This window comes from Candida tropicalis (assembly GCF_000006335.3).
Source record: "Candida tropicalis MYA-3404 genomic scaffold supercont3.7, whole genome shotgun sequence".
In the NCBI taxonomy this organism is placed as follows: Eukaryota; Fungi; Ascomycota; class Pichiomycetes; order Serinales; family Debaryomycetaceae; genus Candida; species Candida tropicalis.
Genome location: NW_003020059.1, coordinates 193,431 through 212,715, shown reverse-complemented (window position 1 = coordinate 212,715; position 19,285 = coordinate 193,431). Strand labels below are relative to the sequence as shown.

General features: G+C 36.3%; 11 protein-coding genes across 11 annotated transcripts; 7 read left to right on the top strand and 4 right to left on the bottom strand. All coding sequences in view use genetic code 12, as the record gives it.

The window, feature by feature from the left end:
• Positions 1-303: 303 nt before the first annotated feature.
• CTRG_04947 (uncharacterized protein) lies at positions 304-666 on the top strand (the record flags this gene model as incomplete). Its single annotated transcript, XM_002550603.1, has 1 exon — positions 304-666. The coding sequence occupies one exon, from the start codon at positions 304-306 to the stop codon at positions 664-666; it is 363 nt and encodes a 120-aa protein (XP_002550649.1).
• A 679-nt stretch (positions 667-1,345) lies between these two features.
• Positions 1,346-1,816, top strand: CTRG_04946 (uncharacterized protein; the record flags this gene model as incomplete). The annotated part of the gene is made up of 1 exon (XM_002550602.1): positions 1,346-1,816. One exon carries the CDS (start codon positions 1,346-1,348, stop codon positions 1,814-1,816), a length of 471 nt encoding a protein of 156 aa, XP_002550648.1.
• A 77-nt stretch (positions 1,817-1,893) lies between these two features.
• Positions 1,894-2,586, bottom strand: CTRG_04945 (ribulose-phosphate 3-epimerase; the record flags this gene model as incomplete). The annotated part of the gene is made up of 1 exon (XM_002550601.1): positions 1,894-2,586. One exon carries the CDS (start codon positions 2,584-2,586, stop codon positions 1,894-1,896), a length of 693 nt encoding a protein of 230 aa, XP_002550647.1.
• A 496-nt stretch (positions 2,587-3,082) lies between these two features.
• CTRG_04944 (uncharacterized protein) lies at positions 3,083-3,649 on the top strand (the record flags this gene model as incomplete). Its single annotated transcript, XM_002550600.1, has 1 exon — positions 3,083-3,649. One exon carries the CDS (start codon positions 3,083-3,085, stop codon positions 3,647-3,649), a length of 567 nt encoding a protein of 188 aa, XP_002550646.1.
• Positions 3,650-3,679: 30 nt separating this feature from the next.
• On the bottom strand, positions 3,680-4,744 carry CTRG_04943 (tRNA-specific adenosine deaminase; the record flags this gene model as incomplete). The annotated part of the gene is made up of 1 exon (XM_002550599.1): positions 3,680-4,744. One exon carries the CDS (start codon positions 4,742-4,744, stop codon positions 3,680-3,682), a length of 1,065 nt encoding a protein of 354 aa, XP_002550645.1.
• A 138-nt stretch (positions 4,745-4,882) lies between these two features.
• Positions 4,883-5,347, bottom strand: CTRG_04942 (uncharacterized protein; the record flags this gene model as incomplete). Its single annotated transcript, XM_002550598.1, has 1 exon — positions 4,883-5,347. The coding sequence occupies one exon, from the start codon at positions 5,345-5,347 to the stop codon at positions 4,883-4,885; it is 465 nt and encodes a 154-aa protein (XP_002550644.1).
• Positions 5,348-6,819: 1,472 nt separating this feature from the next.
• Positions 6,820-8,661, bottom strand: FRP2 (Frp2p; the record flags this gene model as incomplete). The annotated part of the gene is made up of 1 exon (XM_002550597.1): positions 6,820-8,661. The coding sequence occupies one exon, from the start codon at positions 8,659-8,661 to the stop codon at positions 6,820-6,822; it is 1,842 nt and encodes a 613-aa protein (XP_002550643.1).
• A 23-nt stretch (positions 8,662-8,684) lies between these two features.
• Positions 8,685-9,062, top strand: CTRG_04940 (uncharacterized protein; the record flags this gene model as incomplete). The annotated part of the gene is made up of 1 exon (XM_002550596.1): positions 8,685-9,062. One exon carries the CDS (start codon positions 8,685-8,687, stop codon positions 9,060-9,062), a length of 378 nt encoding a protein of 125 aa, XP_002550642.1.
• A 1,909-nt stretch (positions 9,063-10,971) lies between these two features.
• CTRG_04939 (CFEM domain-containing protein) lies at positions 10,972-13,791 on the top strand (the record flags this gene model as incomplete). The annotated part of the gene is made up of 1 exon (XM_002550595.1): positions 10,972-13,791. One exon carries the CDS (start codon positions 10,972-10,974, stop codon positions 13,789-13,791), a length of 2,820 nt encoding a protein of 939 aa, XP_002550641.1.
• A 942-nt stretch (positions 13,792-14,733) lies between these two features.
• Positions 14,734-17,406, top strand: FAR1 (cyclin-dependent protein serine/threonine kinase inhibiting protein; the record flags this gene model as incomplete). Its single annotated transcript, XM_002550594.1, has 1 exon — positions 14,734-17,406. The coding sequence occupies one exon, from the start codon at positions 14,734-14,736 to the stop codon at positions 17,404-17,406; it is 2,673 nt and encodes an 890-aa protein (XP_002550640.1).
• A 508-nt stretch (positions 17,407-17,914) lies between these two features.
• On the top strand, positions 17,915-19,195 carry CTRG_04937 (uncharacterized protein; the record flags this gene model as incomplete). The annotated part of the gene is made up of 1 exon (XM_002550593.1): positions 17,915-19,195. One exon carries the CDS (start codon positions 17,915-17,917, stop codon positions 19,193-19,195), a length of 1,281 nt encoding a protein of 426 aa, XP_002550639.1.
• Positions 19,196-19,285: the final 90 nt, after the last annotated feature.

The following is a 19,285-nucleotide window of genomic DNA, read 5'->3' as shown; positions in this document are numbered from 1 at the left end:
TGAGAAGGCTCGAAGGGAGGGAACGGCCTTCATTGTCAAGAAGATAAAATTGTGGTAGCTAAACAGAGCGGTAAGTCCTTAATCCCAGTTTTAGTAAATATTGCTCTATTTCATTTCATTTCATTTCATTTCATTAAATATTAGTGCCATCTTGTGAAATCCAAAGCCTATATTCTGGAAGGTTTTCTCAGCCATTTTACAACACTCATTTACCCTGAGTTCAATCCTTTGTGCAATTTATTTTGTGTGTGTGTGTGTGTGTGTGTGGAGAAGAGGAGGTAAATATCTAAACAGCCAATAAAAATGACAATTGGTTTCGTCAAAGATGGAAACCTTCACTATTTGAAATATTCTAAGCATAAAAATTTTTCTTATTCAATACATTCAAGTGTGTTAGAAAGCGACTTCAAGTGCAGAGTGTTTTGCATACTGTTGAATCTTCATTGTTTTCTGTTTTCTGTTTTCTGTTTTCTGTTTTCTGCTTTCTGCTTTCTGCTTTCTGTTTCTTTGTTCTTGTTTTTTTTTTTTAGTCTAGTTATTCGTTGTCCGATACTTTTTAGTTCTACATCCTGTACAGTAGATATCGGATTCCCCCGTCAATACTTCGCAGAGGCAGACAAACCATTTGCGGAAATGGAGACGGAAATCACTCGTTTTTGCTCATAAAAAAACCATAATACACTTAGATTTTGAAGAGATATATATTGCCAGTGGCTTAAAGTTTAAATGGAAGATCAATATTCTGGAACCAAACATTAGTATCTCAGGACTGGCGCTTGTTGATCCCTTTGCAACCCAGGGGCTCAAGTGCACAGGGCTAATTATGTCCGAGTTCTACTTTTACATTTCCACAGATGATATTAAAATATAAATCAAGTTATTCTAAACGGATTCCACGGAAAATCTACTTGGAATTCAAGTTGGGATATTATACTACAAGTAGGCGCATACAAAGTGCATACACCTAGATTTGACAAAGCAAAGAGCACATCCTGATTTTTTGATTTGCTTCATGCCAAAAACCCATACTTGATACAATTACATTTACCAAATGGAACCTCAAAAACAACTCAGCTGTTCAATGTACTCATAACATCCACCACATTTAATATGCTTAAGAGCTGTTGGTTATTGACCTCTAATTGAAGGAAAAGGTACTTTAGACAGCCAGATTCCTGCATAGAAATAATATCACTGCTCATTTCTTTTTTTAACTATTTCAATTTTTTTTTTCTTTATTTAGACAGAGATGAGATAAATAATCACTTTTTTTTAATACAATCTTTATCAAAATTAGTATATTAAAACACACTTCATAAAAGCATCCCATTCAATACCAATCATAATGGCCGGAAGAAACGCTATCAATAAACCAAAGATCAAGATGCACGCACATAGTCATGCCAAATCATTAGGAAGAAAAAGAGCAGCCCGTAGAACAACAGCTACAAGATCCTCCACATCCAGATACGCATCAAAAGGAACCACTGCTCCAAGACCAACTGATTCTAAAGCAGTTGCTTTATATACCGGTGATATCCCAGCACCAGCTTCAACTATGACAACCACAACATTATCCAATAAGAGAGCCAAGAAGATTGCTAGAAATCAGAAATACATGGCTGCTAACAAGGCTGCTACTAAAACTAATACAGAATCCATGGATGTCGACGAGATCTTGACTGAAGAACAGAAACAAACCAAGTTAGATCAAGTGAAAAAGGCTTTGTGGAGTGTAATAGAAAATCATTCCAAGTCTGGATTTTCCGTAGTAGCTGATTCAGAAGGAACCACCTTAGGTATACAGTCATTCTAAAAACACTATCAATATACTTTGAATATTGGTATTATTATACGTTATAATTTGTAATCTATTTATCTTCGTTTTGTCATCTAAGAGGATCTAATTTTGATTGCATCATCAACAGTTTTCTTTAAAAGTTGAACAACTGGTTTTGGATCTTCTGGCTTGAACACAGAAGTACCAGCAACAATAACATTGGCACCAGCATCCGCAGCAGGTTGAATTGTGTCTTTACCTAATCCACCATCAACTTGAACGTCTAAATGTGGATATTTTTCTCTCAATTTTTCAACCTTTGGCATCATATCAGGCATAAATTTTTGACCACCAAAACCTGGCTCAACAGTCATAACCAAGACCATATCCAAATCGTCAACATATGGATAAACTTCTTCAACAGGAGTTCTTGGTTTGATAGCCATGGCAGCTTTTAACCCATGCTCCTTAATCTTTTTTATAACTCTAGCAGGGTCTTTGGTCGCTTCAAAATGAAAAGTATAGGAATCACCACCAGCCTTTGCAATCTCTTCAATCCATTCATCTGGTTCAGAAACCATCATATGACAATCAAAAACAATTGGCTTTTCACCTTCACGAGGGAATTGCTTTCTTAAACTTTCAATAATTGGAGGACCTAAGGAAATGTTTGGCACAAAATGACCATCCATGACGTCTAAGTGTAACCATTCAACATCACCAGTATCAACAACTTTCTTACAATTACAACCTAAGTTGGCAAAATCAGCAGCTAAAATAGAAGGAGCAATAATTGGTTTAACCATTGTATCAATTCAGAACGTGGTATTTTAAAATTAAGAATCAACAAAATAGAAAGAAAAAAAAAGTGAGAGCAAGAGTAGATTAAAGTTGGAGGAGGTCGTTTTCTTTATTTTTTTTTTTTTTTTTTTTTTTTTTCATCAATTCATTACTTTCCCATTACTAAGATTACACTGATACACAACAAATTGAAAATTGTGTTCATATCCATGAAGCAGACACCGATGTTTTTATGTTGTTCTACCTTTAAAAGATTATCTACTTCTCTAAATACAGGCGAGTAATCTATTTATACTTGTCATGAATCAATCTCGTGCTGAAAATCCCTATGACCCCCTACTATGATTTAGTTCCGTTCGCCAGACAAATCTCTGAATCAGATCGTTTGTGCCGACGCTGGCCAAAAAGAAAAAGAAAAAAAAAAACACCACCAAAAGAAAAAAATAGCAATAGGATAACTAACAGCACCTTATACATCATAATCATTTTGTTGTAACACCAATGTCAGATACTCCAACTACTACCAATTCAACTGAGGGGGCATCCTATTCCGAACAAATCTTAGAATCAGCAAGAAGAAACAACACGGAATTATTGCTAACTATAAAAGTTGAGTTGAACAATGATCCTATCAAGTTATCGGAACTAATCAACTCGACTAGAGAGGTAATCACCAATAACACACCATTGCACATAGCATGTCAACTTGGAAATTGGGAGTTCATAGATATTGTGTTAGATATAGAAGGTGTTGAAATCGACCCTCAAAATAGAGAAGAGGAAACTCCATTACATTTGGCAGTCAAATACACAAACAACGGAGAACCAGAACATGGCTATTTCATCATTGACAATTTATTGGATGCAGGGTCCGATCCACGAATTAAGGATAAATTCAATCTCAAACCAAAAGATTATGTGGATAAAGATCATCAAAAATTACTCGAGTTGTTGGAAAGTGCAGAATATGCTATTTCCATGGAACCTACTGAGGCGGAGCAATTGGCCGAATTTGAAAATCAAGGTGCCGGTGAAGAAGACGAAGGTTCGGCATCAGAATCAGATTAGGTGTATATTAAATCTCTGTATGTATAGACTCTATAGTTGGAAATCATCATCACTAGTACATATCCAATCTCGTAGTTTCGTACGTCCAACTTTTTTCAATTCTTGGCGTTCCTTATTTGACTGTTTGAAGGTCAAATAATCATGAAAATCAACGCTTTTTATTCTCAAGAGTCTTTTCATCATACTTTGATTGCTTATGACACTTTCACCACCAGCTTTTGGAGGGTTATTTTTCACAAATGAACCGTTCTTAACCCCATTATTTAATACCTGCGTAAACTTTGTTGGAACAATATACAACAATGACAATGGTGACGCAACTTTGTCATCACTTTTCTCGAAATGATACTCATTATAATCATACGTTAATAGTTTAACATGGTGTACATTGGGTAAATCAAATCTTGTTTTAAAACATCGTTCAAAATCTTCATCAGCAATATTCTTTGTCACAATGTAATCAAGGTAGATAGGATCATTAAATATGCTTGATGTGATCGTGCTACAAATACCAGTCAATTGCTTTAGGCATAATTTATCTGAACATGATTTGGATAAGCTAAGAAGACTGTCTGATCTTCCTGGTTTGGTTCTAACTACCCCAAGCTCACCAAAGTTATTCCGTCCTCTATTTAGTTTTTGCCTTTTTCTAGGTATCCATGGCTCATTATCGTCTTTTGATGACGCTATATGATTCATTGACGCATCACCACAAGGAGGTTCACTAATAAAGAGGGCAAGTTTGATGTTGTTTTGAAGTTTATAGACATCGCCAGTTGTATCCACCAAAGGACAATCCTTTTCAAGAAGATAGAAATTGAACAATCGAATGGATAATATTTCCGCATGCATATCGTGTACCATCATCCCATTGGAATATGATCTAAATTTATCGGGCAACGTTTTAACTCCTGTGGTTATCGTGATGGGTTTGATTTCCGAATCATCTAGAATAGCAACAACACTTGCTAACACTGTCCATTCTTGTGCACCATTAGACCGTGTTACTGGCTTTCCTGACTTGATATTCAATTCATTGAACGTATCAATTACCTTCTTGGCAATTCTATTTCCCAAACCATCGACATTATTCATTGGTTGTATTCAGTAGTAATGAAAAAAGAATCACGAAAAAAAAAAAAAATAAAAAAATTCCGAAGACATTGTGTGTATTGAAAGTTTCCGACTATTTCTAGTTTTTCTCTTTTGCTCTCTCACCTCTCTAACAGCTGCCTACTTTCTATTTTTTCTAACCAATCCACCAATTACACCAATACCAATAGCAACTATACCTGTTACTACCCCAAGCCCGATCAATCCTTCGGTGGTTATTTTGTCCTCAATGCTTTCCAATAATGCTTTGGCTTGCAGGTTTTCTGGTTCAATTTTCAATAATGCTTCAACATATCTCTTTGCATTTGTATAATCACCAATTTTGAATGAGCCTAAACTAAGATAATATAATACTTCTCTTCTCATACCAGGTTCACTCTTGTATAATTCAGAGAGAATTTGAACACCATATTCTTGTTGCTTGTGACTTCCAGACTTAATCAAACCCCAAGCGTAGTTGAATCTCGTTTGTGGGGTTGGATTAGGCTCTTCTGACTGAAGTTGATCTTTCAAAATCCGAAGCTGTTCTTGTGAAAGTGGTTGCTTTAACTCTTCTAATGCTGGATATACTGTTTTGTTAAACATTTTAGTGGTGCTCTAGTGGCAAATATTGTTATCAAACTGAAAGAAGAAAACACCGGGAAAAAAAAAGTGAGAGCAAAACAAAACAATACATTACAATCAACCGAGATCACAGTGGTTTCTCGTCACTTATTCTTTTTTTTTTTTCTTTTGTCTTTCTACTTGTGGTTGCTAAAGTGCGTGGAAGGGAAATAGTATAAGGCTTGAAGTACTTATTCTATAAGAAACTACGTACAATGTTACGCAGAGAATCTCTCTTCAGCTCCAGCCCAGTTAATAACATTCCAGATAGCTTTAAAATAGTCAAGTTTAACGTTTTGATACTGCAAGTAGTAAGCATGTTCCCAAGCATCAATGGCAATTAAAGGAACCAAATACGGAGCTGTAACAGTGTCCTGATTTGCAGTGGTGATGACATCCAATTGTCCTCCATTTTCATTGTTCTTGACAATAAATGCCCAACCAGAACCTTGAATACCAGCTAACTTGGTGTTAGTAACGTCAATAAGATTTTGTACCGAACCATATTGTTTGATGATTTGTTTACCCAAAGGAGAGTTTGAATCTGGTTGCTTACCACCGCCGCTGTTCACTGGAGCCAAACTTTTCCAAAACAAAGTGTGATTGGTATGACCACCACCATGAAACTTTATGTTCTGCTGAATAGCAACAACTGCTTTGACATCATTTTTGGACTCAGCAATAGCCAATGCATCAATCGCAGCATTGTACCCGTTAACGTAAGCCACATGATGCTATTCAAAATGTTAGTTGGAGTGATCATAAAAACCATTATTGTTTGTAAAATATGTACGTACCTTTTTAATGTGCAAGTCGTTAATTTCTCTAGAAATATAAGGCTCTAAAGCTTCAACCAGCCAATCAATTTTGGGTAAAGTAATCTTTTCTCTTGGAGACATAGTGCTGTTGTTGGTGTAATTGATCAATTGTTAGGAAGAATATAAGTTTAAAAGTGTATAAAAAGGACAATAAAAAAAGGGAAAAAAATATCAATAAAAAATCAAGGGGTGGATTATGTGTATTTATACTGCAATATGTGGAGTAAATTCTTTTTTATATAAAATAACTCAGAAGAGTTATTCATCCTCGTTTACAGTTTATTATGTAATACACTTCAATACTGATTGTATTGTGTAGTTCCAGAAGTGGATTATCATCCTCTCTCCATAGTGAATGCTTACTAATTACTTAAGAGATTAGTGACTATGGACTATATTACAATCAACTTGGTTGAGCAAATATTTCAACCTTGATGGTTACCTAGTTGAGAATAAAGGAAATTGCTCACTCGTCGTTGACATTTTTTTTTTTTTTTTTTGCAGCCTTATCACACCTTCGATGCCACATTTAACTTACATCCACAGTGTGAAATTATGGCATCAATGCCATTTACAAAACATGTATGTAATCATAAAACGTCGCTTCTCTTTCTCGGAGTATATATACATTACTATTTACGAATTGTATGATTCATTATAGAAATAAATATTAGGGGCACCTTTAACCCAGGTGTATTTTTGAGTCTCGCATTCAACTTCCTTACCAAATTCACCAAGACCACAACTCATAACCGCAAGTGTATTATATGATTTTTGTTCTGGGAAATGCATACTTGCAATATGCGAATCAAGGATATTTTTCACATTCATTTTTTCTGAATAAGCAAACTTGATTGATGAGTTGGCAATAGATGAAGTGCCAATTGAATCTGAATCACTATACACGGAAACAATCTCTGAAGTTTTCTTGCATTTGGATTCAACTAATTGGGACTTGATGTCGTCCAACTCAACGTCGCCATTTTTCACAAACACTTGAAGATCAAGTTTACCAGAATTGATATAAGGCATCAATTTCTTGATTATAAAATCATACCACAAGACATCAGATGATTGTTTTACTGACCAATAAATTTTCAAATATGGATGAGCTGGTCTTCCCAAATAATCTTTCAATACTTCTTTTCTTTCAATATTTTGTAACAAATCCAAACACAATGGCAAAATAAACGAGGCACCGCAATCATGTGCAAAAAATGCGACTGAGTCAAAAGTAATCAATGGTTGGAATTTACCCAGAGATGGACCACGGAAACCGGCTTTTAATTTGACAATATTAGGATCAGATGGTCTCTTATGTTCTGGCAATTCTTCATCAATCCCGTTTTCAAGTTGTTCGTCTCTGATCAGCTTGATTTTTTCATATAATTTCTTAGTGAACCCATTTCTCTTTTTGATAATCAAGGTTATTTTCCTACTATCTGGTAAACTAGCAATAGCAAATGGATGATATTGGAAGAAATCGATTTTCTTGACATTCAAATAAACATGCAGTCCACCAAGCCAAGTTCCATACTTGAATAAAAACAAACGATACCATGGGTTTGGGTTGGTCTTGGTTGCCTTGACGGGGATAGTTGCTCTGATGGTGTCTTCATCTAGGATTTCAAATTCGGAGAATCCTTTAGTTGGGGAAGTTTTCGAGTGCAAGATACCATAGATTCTTCCCAATACTTTATCTACAACAAGTAAATGGATACCAACAATGATCATGGCTTTAGATTTATCGTTGTGGAGAAATGCCATTAATAACATGATAAATGAATGTACACGATGGTGGACCAGGAACAAATCAAAAGCGTATTTACGGATGATGGAGATATTGGCAAATGTTAAAAATACAAAACAAGCGTATCCGATAATACCATAGACATACTTTGGATACTTTGGAATGATGTCGTAACTTGGACGGGCCCAGTAGTAGGCAACAATAGCAACATGTGCAGTGATCAACAGAAACATTAAAGTGGCAAGCCAATTGTGGAAGTACACTGCTCTTTCGTATGTCAAACCTGTAAGGGCAGTGATGAAGTCACCTTTGGTGGCAGCTAAAAACATGGCAGGCATTTGACCCAAACCAATTCTTGCACAACGTTTACCAATGATGAACATTCTAGGTTTGTAGTCGAGGTCTTCTGTTTCGATGTAGCATAATTTACCATTAAGTAGTATGAAGCAAATGGATAATGCTAACAAACTAGGTTTGAAGTAGAAGACTTTCTTGCCTACACGTATTGAGACAGTTGAATTGAGTGTGCCCCAGGCATCAGTAAATTTAAAATATGGTTTGAAGCGGTTGGTTTTGACATATCTATTACTTCTGAAGAATCTTGGTAACCAGTAGAAAACAAACCCATTAGCCACAAATATAAGTAAACTGAACACACATGCTATCCATTGGTACTTTTTATTTCTTTCCAGTTCTAGGAATCTCTGTTCTGCTATGTCTAGAGCCATGATATTAGTTTTAGCCAATCAAGATGATTCAAAAAATAATCAGTGATCCTAATATGAAAGAAGAATATAGTAAAAAAAGAAAACGGGGAGGAAATCCCCTACGAGATATATATATAGAGGTATTCTATAATGCCCAGAATATCATTCATTCTAGTTTGCATCATTACCAAGAATCCAATTATAGCTACAGCCTTGTTTCTTTTTTTTTTTCTCTCTCTCTCTTCATTGTGCTTTGTAATGCCCTTTATGTGGTAAGTCTGAACTCGATATGTGATCGGTGTGCCCGTAAACAATACAAACATTCTATTCTGTATATTTACATTATCACCCGCGACTCAAATTACTGCCAATCATTTGCACAAATTAGTTTAGTTGACAGCCTGGTACGCATATCGAAATAAAAATCCTTACTGATATAAGAATGGACTGTTTTTTCCTTAAAATCTATTGCTAAAGAAAATTGTAGGCACATCTCGTTGACGAATTTCACAGCTTAACGGTCGTTCCTCCGATATCACCGGCAAGCACTACCAAGAAAATTATAATTTAGTACGAGAGAGTGTGCAGTACAAAACAAACATTCGACGCACACTATTGAAATTTACACAAGGCTAGTTGGGATTTTTTTCTTGGAAGCAGAGAAAGAGTGGATAAGCTTGTATTGTCAACGTAGTAACAGAGTAGTCGTGTTATTTTTGCCATTTTTGATTTTATCAGATCAATCAGTGGCTGATTATAGGAGACTTAAACAGACACTTGTACCAACAGTGCAAACATTTTTCAAGATAATATTTTAATTTTATTGTCAAGAGATGACCATAGCCAAGTACTAGTTAGTAGACAAGAATAAGATAGAGCATATACGTGGAAGTGGTTGCCTATTAGAACTGAATTAGCAATACGGACTTACCGCCTTAAGTTTGTGATTCTCATCTCTAAATAATTGAATGAAAAAAAATTCTTGACCATTATTCCAATTGTGGGCTACCTATGATTGGCTACATCTTTCTTGTATTTGATTGCGAGGAAAATAAAAAAAAAAATGAAAATAGGAAACAGGAAAACGGAAAAAGGAAGCAGAAATAGGAAAAAGGAAAAAAAGACGACCATTTTTGCGTATTTACTTTAAATTCAAAGAATAATTGAATCTGTTAATGGAATCACACAAAATTTTTTTTGGGCCCCTGGGATTGTAAGAAGTGAGCTATAGAACATGACACGATTGACAGAACAAACTAAAGAGATCATTGTGATCCTAAGGGCTTGTTGAATGACGTAAATTTGTGGTTGAATCTGGAGTCTCCGTACACCGTGAGTTTAAAATTGTAGTTATCTATTCCATCTGCTCTAGTGATACTTTGTCTCCGCATTCTGCACCGTCTGCAATTTTATTGGTACACCAGTAGCAACTCTCATTTCAAGAGCAAGACAGATAGCGACCGCGGCCTAGCCACCACTGATTGCTTGGCCGGCCAACACTAACCCCTTTGAATACACCCCTGGGCTAGTATTTCCAATTCCTCTTAGCTAGGGTGATTCAAGTGCTGATTTATTAGGTCCAGGGCTCAAACCCTCTATTGTGGTGGTTGGCCGAGACTAGGTAGCAGGCGAGGACCGATAAATTTCTCTACTGGCAAATATCAGAAGACGAACAAATGTTCTACAACGCACAAATCCCCTAAATATCACTCAGAACGGTAAGGTTCTATTCCCAATGCGGTTGTTCTTGCAGGGTTAATTTTAAATTAAACTTGGATGATTAATGTGCTGAAATGGGGTGCCATTGTTCTGAGAGTCAATTTAGTCAAAGTTATGTTTGTATTTGGTGACTTTTGTGGCACACTGTCGGTGACGGGTGGGAAGCTATGATTCGTTGGAATGGGGTATTATTCTGGCGGTGGAAATATATCGGGAGCCACGCACTTGCCATTCTCCCAGAACTAACCATGCGTCTTAGGCTAGACGTCTAAAATGGCTACTCTCCTATTTTCCCATTCTCCGTTGTCTGTTGTCCGTTGTCCATTGTCCATTGTCCGTTGTCCATGTTCGGCTGCAGATGAACATCTGTGTATATATATACCAGGACGTTTTCCCCCATCCTACTGCATTTGCCAGAAACAACTCACTTACACAACACATCCAAGCTACTGCTGAGTCTTGTTTTTTTCCTTGTCGCTACCACCCGCACTTCTCACTCGCTGCTCACTCACTACTCACTCACTACTCACTCACTACTCACTCGCTTTTCACTTTTTATTTTTTCTGTTGCGTACACGACCACCGAGAGAAGCAAGATCAACAAAACGCGAAATGGTCAATTTAGCTTCAATTTTTACCGTTTTGGCACTCACGAGTGCACAATTAATTACCCAACCCATCAAACGTGATGAGGCAGACGCTTATACCCAATACCCGTCAGTTCCGAAAACTGCATCCATAAATGGATTCGCCGACCGTATCTATGCCTTGGTTCCTGATTGTGCAAAGGATTGCTTGAGAGAATCAACAGGAAGCACCCCCTGCCCATACTGGGACACCGGTTGTTTGTGTATCATGCCGACGTTCGCAGGCGCGATCGGAAACTGTATTGCCGACAACTGTCGCGGCAACAACGTCGTTGTCGCCACCAGCTTGGCCTACTCCATCTGCTCCTCTGCCGGTGTATGGGAGCCTTACTGGATGCCCCCAGCCAGTGTCACTACCAGGTTGAACGAAGCCGCTGCTGCTGAACCAACCGACGAAACCTCTTCTCCGCAAGAAGAGACTTCCGCTGTGGAAGAGACCTCTGCTCAAGAGCCACAACACTCGTCCTCTGAACAACCTGAAGAAACCAGTGCTGCTGCACAACCTGAAGAGACCAGTACTGCTGAAGAATCTAGTTCTGCTATTGAAGAAACCTCTGCTGTTGTTGAAGAAACATCTACTGTTGTTGAAGAAACATCTACTGTTGCTGAAGAATCTAGTCCTGCTGTTGAAGAAACCTCTGCTGCTGAGCAAACTAGTTCTGCTATTGAAGAAACTAGTTCTGCTGTTGAAGAAACCAGTTCTGCTGCTCAATCTTCTGCTGCTGCTCAACCATCTAGTGCTGATGAAGAAACCTCTACTGCTGCTCAAGAATCTTCTGCTGTTCAATCATCAAGTAGTGCTGATGAAGAAACATCTACTGCTGCTGAAGAAACATCTACTGCTGCTCAATCATCTGGTGCTGCTGAAGAAACTAGTTCTGCAGTTGAATCATCTACTGCTGCTGAGGACTCTGCTGTATCTAGTGCTGGACAACCTGAAAATACATCTACTGCTGCTGAAGAATCATCTTCTGCTCAAGATGAAACATCAAGTAGTGCTGCTCAAGATGAAACATCAAGTAGTGCTGCTCAAGATGAAACATCAAGTAGTGCTGCTGAAGAAGAAACATCAAGTAGTGCTGTTGAAGAATCATCTAGTAATCTTGAACCGTCATCTGCTGAAGAATCTAGTTCTGCTGCTGACTCTAGTGTTGCTCATGAATCTAGCGCTATCTTAGAATCTAGTGCTGAAGAATCCACTACTGCTCCTGATGAATCCACTGCTGCCCCGGAATCATCTGCAGATGCTACTTCCTCCGCTTCGGAATTCAGTACCACTGAAGAATCTTCTGCTGATGAAACTTCTACTGCTGCTGAATCTATTTCAACTGTACCAACTTCAAGTGTTGAAGACAATGATGAATCCACCTCATTTTCTTCAGAAATTCCATCGGCCACCCCATCTTTAGTTACTTGTTACATTAATGCTGTTGCTGTTGATGAAGTTGATCTTGAAACTGGTGTCTGTGATTTCGAAATTCCAAATGAATTGGAAACTTTCTTCAACTTTGCCTCCGTCAATGATTATGACATCCAATATTACTACGCTCGTGTCAGTGGTAACCAATACACTAATGATATCCGTTCTGCTGGAAGAGTTGTTAGTATCCCAGCTAGAGTTTTATACAACTTGTTCACTCAACTACATCAAGTTCATTTAACGAACACTGGTACACAAGAACAACGTAGGAAGAGAGACGAAGTTGATGATTTTATTGACTCCATTTCTGAAACTGATGGTACCCCACTTGATGTTTATCTTTCTGTTGGTACACCATATCTTCCAGATACTTCTAGTAGTGCTGAATCCGAATATCCATCAACTCAAGAATCTTCAACTGAACCAGAGTCCACTGCAGTGCCAGAATCTTCTGTTGAAGAGGAATCCACCACCGAACCAGAATCAAGTAGTGAACCAGAATCCACTACCGAACCAGAATCAATAACTGAAGAAGAATCAACAACTGAAGAAGAATCTAAGTCAACAGGAGAAACTGAATCAAGTGACTTACCAGGCACTCTTACAGTTACCGAAACTTGTACTGATGATGAAGGTCACGTGACTACTGAAACTGTTATCATCACTTCTCATGTTACTGAATACTGTGAACAAACGTCTGCTTCTGCTAAACAATCCTCTGCTTGTGACGAGCAATCCAGTGCCAAGTCCGAACAAAGCTCTGCCTCGAAGGAGCAAGACAAGGTTGTCACCACCATCTACTCCTGTGAATCGGCCAAGAGCTCTCTTGAATCTGTCAAGTCCAGTGCTGAATCTGCCCACAAGACCGACATTGTTGCCAGCTGTGAAAGTGAATTGAGTTCCATCAAATCCGTTGAGTCTGTTGCTTATGTTACTCTTACTTCATTGATTGAAGTTCAAGAATCATGCATTGCCAAACAAACTTCTTTGGTCGAAGTTCAATCGTCTGCTGCTTCTGTCCAATTGAGTGCTGCACATGCACAAGAATCATCGCGTGCTGTTGATTATGCCAAATCTGCTGTCTCAGAAGCATCCAAGGCTGGTGATAGAGTTGAGACTGTCATTGAACACACTACATTGACTGTTGGACATGATACTGCTGAACAAACTACTGTTGAACAAACTACTGTTGCTGCCGGCACTCACTCTGGTGCTGAATCAGTACAAATTCAAACCAGTACTGTTGGTGAACATTCTACTACTACTTCTCCAGCTGTTGAAGTTGCCAATTCAGCTGTTTCAAGAACCACTAATGCCATTGGTTTGTTGATTTCTACTGGTATTTTAATTGGATTTTTCATTTAGAGTTAATTGATCCTGCCGTACATTTACTTGAAAAAAAAAAATCACATTCTGGAAAGTTTAAATTTTCTTATTAATATTATTATTATTATGTCTACATTTTGTATTTCTTCTCATAATATTTGGGTTATATTTTATTCTTACATTCGGTCCACCTATTAGTTTACAAAGGGGTTTATTCAATTTTCTTTTTATTTTATTATCATTCTGTATTTTAATTATTTTCGGTTTGCATATTTGTAGTTCTTTCATAATGCATATTTCATTTTAAATTTTGTTTCAATTGTAGATTGTTTTTTTATTTGACACCAATGAAGCTCAGTAAATTTTAGTGCTAATTTTGCACATAGTTTGAACAAAAATCAAATACAAAAGAAAAGAAGATTTATTACCAGCAAACTTCAACAACAAAACTTGATTGATATACTAACATGATCTAATTACCCCATAATTATAAACAACTCTAATGTTTTGAACTTGGTAGTTTAGCTAAACAACAATTACACTTTGGAAATTTTTAATTGCCAAAATAATTACCTGTAACATTACACAAAAACATAAAAAAAAAGAAATGTTACAATATCTTACGTAATGAACAATTGATGTAAAAATTAACAAGCTTTTTTTTCCCTCTCTCTTTATTGTACTTTATATATTGTACACTTTATTTTTATTTATAAAATAGGCTTTGTTAGTTAAATTTATATATTTGAACTAACAAATGAAAAGTAAAACAATTATTAAAATTATTTCCCATTTGGTTAGAATCATTAATTTCTTTTCTTCTTAATTAATTGACGTCGTTGGTTATTCTTTAATTTGACTTGCTCTTCCTTTTTATTTATTTTTTATTTAATTTCATATATATTGAACAACCACTTCTTGTTATTCTTCATTTTGTTAATCTTTGCTTCAAGTTTTTAATAACATATAGACAAATATCAAATGGGCAAACGATCGTCTTTTGTTAATAAGTTTTATTCACCATCATCAAATTCATCGGTGTCATCTTCTCCTTTCAAGAAAACTTCGACAAACCCCTATATTACCAAGTGTAGCAAACTTTTGGTTCTCCAATCAAAACATGCTCCTAATCCTCCTGCTCCACCTCCACCACCTCCTAGACCTTACTCACGGTACTCAAGATCAAGCGTATTTAGAGCACCACATCAATTATCCCCGTTAGAAACAAAAAGGTATAATAACACAAAATGTGCACTTTGTCAAGACTTGCTAACAATGACATTATCAGGTGAAGTAATAGTTCTGTTGGAATGTGGCCACATGTGTCATAAAAATTGTTTGAAATTAATGAGTTCAGATGGTCGGGACCTGATTAATTGTGGTGTATGTAACTCACATGCCTTGTATTTTGACGATGATATTGATAATAATTTTGATTTACATATTTCAAATATTCCAAATATTGGGCCAAGCTTCACAACCCCTGAACAATTATCACTGGATTACCAACCAGTAGTTAAACCTACATCAGTATCAACAAAAGCACCATTTACTCCAGTGGATCAAATCGGTGCATCATTTGTAATCAATAATCAACTAGAAACGCCACCATCGTTACACAACAACCCAACCTATGATATCTACAAACCACGTATAAATTGCATTAGTGAAACTAATGAACCAAATTTTGGTCTACTGAATGAGGTTTCATTTGTGCTTAATATTAAATCACCACAAATTTTTAATGATTCTCAAAATATTAAACTTGAAGAGCTCCAATTGAAACATCAAGTACAAGAATTTATCAAGACAACTTTTGAAATTGATAACGAAGTGGGAGAATTGATTATGTTTGATAAATTGGAAATTAGTGTTAATGGAGAAACATGGGATAGAATCACTGCATATTTATTTGAAGACTACTTGTTGTTATATAATACGGACATTTTGGTAGGAATGCTATCCATAACTTCAGATATAAGTAGCATGGATTTTATCAACTCAAAATGTCTCATACTAAACATTGCGAAGGAATCACTCCCAGAATTGCAAATTAGAAGCTCACATGAAATCATAGTAACCAAATGGGAATCATTCATATCGAAATTAATGAAAAGAGAATTAGTTCAATCAAATATTTACCAGTTCACAAACACATGCTGGATCGATTTGGTGGATTATTTTGACATCCCAGAATATTTGGTTGGTTTGAATGGACAAATAGTGAATGGAGAAAATATTCAGAATGCTTCGTTGTGCAAAATACTACCTCCACCAGAATCATTACCATTTAATTTAGTGGTGGCTATATCATTAGTGAACCAATCAAAGCTATCCAATAATGAATACAAACGAGTAATACAGAATATATTGAGGAAAATCTTGAAATCGTTACGACTGTGTGATAAACTAGGTGTAGTATTTGTTGGTGTAGATGGTTTGAGAAAACCAAGTCCAAATGGTATCTACGCTGGTTGTATTGGGCCAGAATGGTCTGGTTGGGAACAAATTATTAATGATATAATCATTGTTCCAAATTCATTTTCAAGTCATTCTCAAGAGATTAATGTTGCCATTGGCAAAGGCAACGAATTATATCCATTTGTGCCAACTACTGAAAAATCAATCAACAAGTTTCTAATATTAAGTTCCAATTCATATTATAATAAGGTAACTGCAATTCCGTTTCACTTGTCAAGACTGATTGAAGCTTTGAGTGAAAAACTATCAATTACTATTATTAGAATAGGTGAAGATTACAACGGAATTGAACAGTTTAAAAGTATTACACAAAACTTTGATACTCCCTTATTAAGATTTGAAGATTATCACAGTTTTTCAAATTCATTGCAATATTTTATACAAGAAATGTTACAGAAAATTTGCATACCTAAGTTAACAATTACACTACAAATGAATAAAGGTGTCAAAATATCAAGTCTCGAAGGTCATCATGAAGTGTCAGAAAAACAAACACTAACACTCAATGTATTGGATATGCTACCTGAATTTGAAAGAAATATAATTTTTAAAGTGAAAGTCGAGGAAGATTTCTTTGATAACTTTGGAAATTCAAATGCACCATTAGTAGAATACACTGGCGTTTGGTTTAAAAACAATCAATTACCTAAAAAAGTAGCTCATTCTAAAATCAAGTTACTCAAAAGTAACCAACCACCATTGACGCCAATGGATATTATCGATGATGAAACCACAAACAGTTTCTCATCAAACAATGATATGATTATCGATATTCCTTTGTTGCCTCCATTATCACCATCAAGAGAGTCATCATTTGCTAAGAGACAAACAGAATTGACAATTATTGATCACTTGGAACGTGCAATAGAAACGGGACACTCAATAGAAGCACAAAGAATTATTAATGCTTGCATAACTTTAGCCTATGGTATTGTCAGGGGTTCCTTACTTACTGATTTTAGTGACGATAACAATGGTATCAATTTGACACACTCAGAAACCAGCGGATTTCATATGTTGGACTGGACCCTTGCGGCAAGAAATCAAAATAATGTCAATGACACGTACATTCTACAATTAGTCGACAGAATGAAATTAATTATCCTGAATTTTACTAACAACCATATGAGTGGGAAATCTTATTGTTTAGATATGATAAATAGTTTAAGCTAAGTATAGTTTGTGAAATTATCTGATAAGTATCGTGTAGTGAGTTGGGTGTAATTTTACAAGCCGATATTAACAAAATCCTGCATATAAACACCAATCGGGAGAGGTATGGGAAGTGTTTAAGAAAGAGAGAGAGAAAAAAAAAAAATAAAAATAAAAATAAAATGGCTGGCTGGCTGGCTGGGTAGGCTGGTTGTGGTTGTCATGGCGCAAAATCAAAAAGTAATTTCAGGTTCCTGGTTTTTAATTTTTTTTTGTTCCTTCTCTCCTTAATTAATTAATGAATTAATTACCCAAAATCAAAATGGAATGTATCTTTGCAAAATGTGGGCTTGGGACATTGGGAATCGGGATGAAATGATTTGCAATTTGTATATATTATAAATAATCACCCATTGGTTCCTAGATATTTTTCTCTTTTTCTTCTTAATTAATAAAAATTTGAATTTTCTTTTTTTTTTTATATTCCTTTTGAATAGGTTCATTCACAACTTTTACATAATTCAAGATAATGTCTTTACAGATAAGTCCCTTTTCCTTAGCATCTAGCGTGCTTACTTTATCTTTAGCTGGAATTGTATCAGGTGCTAATTTAGGTGGTCTTGATACCCCAGTGACAAATACCAAAAATACTGATACCTCCACCACAACAACCGAAGATAACGCTACCACAGAAACTGAGAATAATGATAATAATGGGGATAATAACTCGGACAATGCTCAAACAACAACGGTAGATACAGGGTCTGCTGTATTTATAAATACAGAAACAGGTAATACTGATACAACAACAACAACCACTCAACAAACAAGCAATAATAATCAAAAGACTACTCTGCAAAGTAGTCAACAGCAACAGCAACAACAACAAAGTCCATCGGTGGTGACAGTTACTGCTACTGCACAACAACAGAATTCCCAAAATAGTGCTCAAACAAGCACGGTAACACAATCAGCAGCACAAGCAGGGACAACTTCTCAAAGCGTTCAAGTCACTAAAGTTACAGAAACTCATATGGAAACTCAGACCACACAAATTGTTGAAACCATTCAAGGTGGTGAAACACAACAACAAGATACAACCTCGGGAGAAGGTCGTGGTGGTCAAGTCCAAACTAGAGTAAGTACTTTAACTGCAGCAGTTACTCAAACCACTTTAGTCACACAAACTTTGTTATATGTTAGTGGTACCCAAGCTGAACAAGTGACCACGGTTACTTTACAAACTGCTAGTGAAGTAGCTCCAATTTCTTCACAAGATAGTCAAAGCTCAAGTCAAGGTCTACAGACTACAACTATTTGGTGGACACCTTCTGCTTCAAGACTGGTTCAAGATGGTTCTACAGTAACTGTTAGTCAAGGTAGTTTTGCAGTTACTCCAGTTACTCAAAATGAATCAACAACAATCTGGTGGGTTCCTACAACACAGAGTGGTATGTCAACAGTAACAGTTAGTGGATATTCAAGATCCAACTCTGGCACTAGTTCAAATTCCAATAGTAATCTGAGATCAACTTCTACTTCCAGTGGATCAGATGATGGTAGGGCTACCATTACAACGACAGACTCTAGAGGATCCAGTATTGTATGGATAGCTACTACCGGATCTGAATTTTCATACCAAGACCCATCTGCTTCAGACGTGTCTGATTCGTCATCTGCTTCAACTACAGGAACCTCTGGTGGTTCTAGATCAAGAGGATCGAATTTCCCCGATAGAGATCTTACTTGGAAGAAGACATTATTGATTAGTGGTATTCTTAGTGTGAGTTTGTTTTTAAATATCTTATAAGTTTAATAATATAGAAATAGAGAAATATCTTACTGTCTCCTCTAATCTGTTAGTATCAGCACTTGTCATTTGTAAAGAATGCTTCGTTCC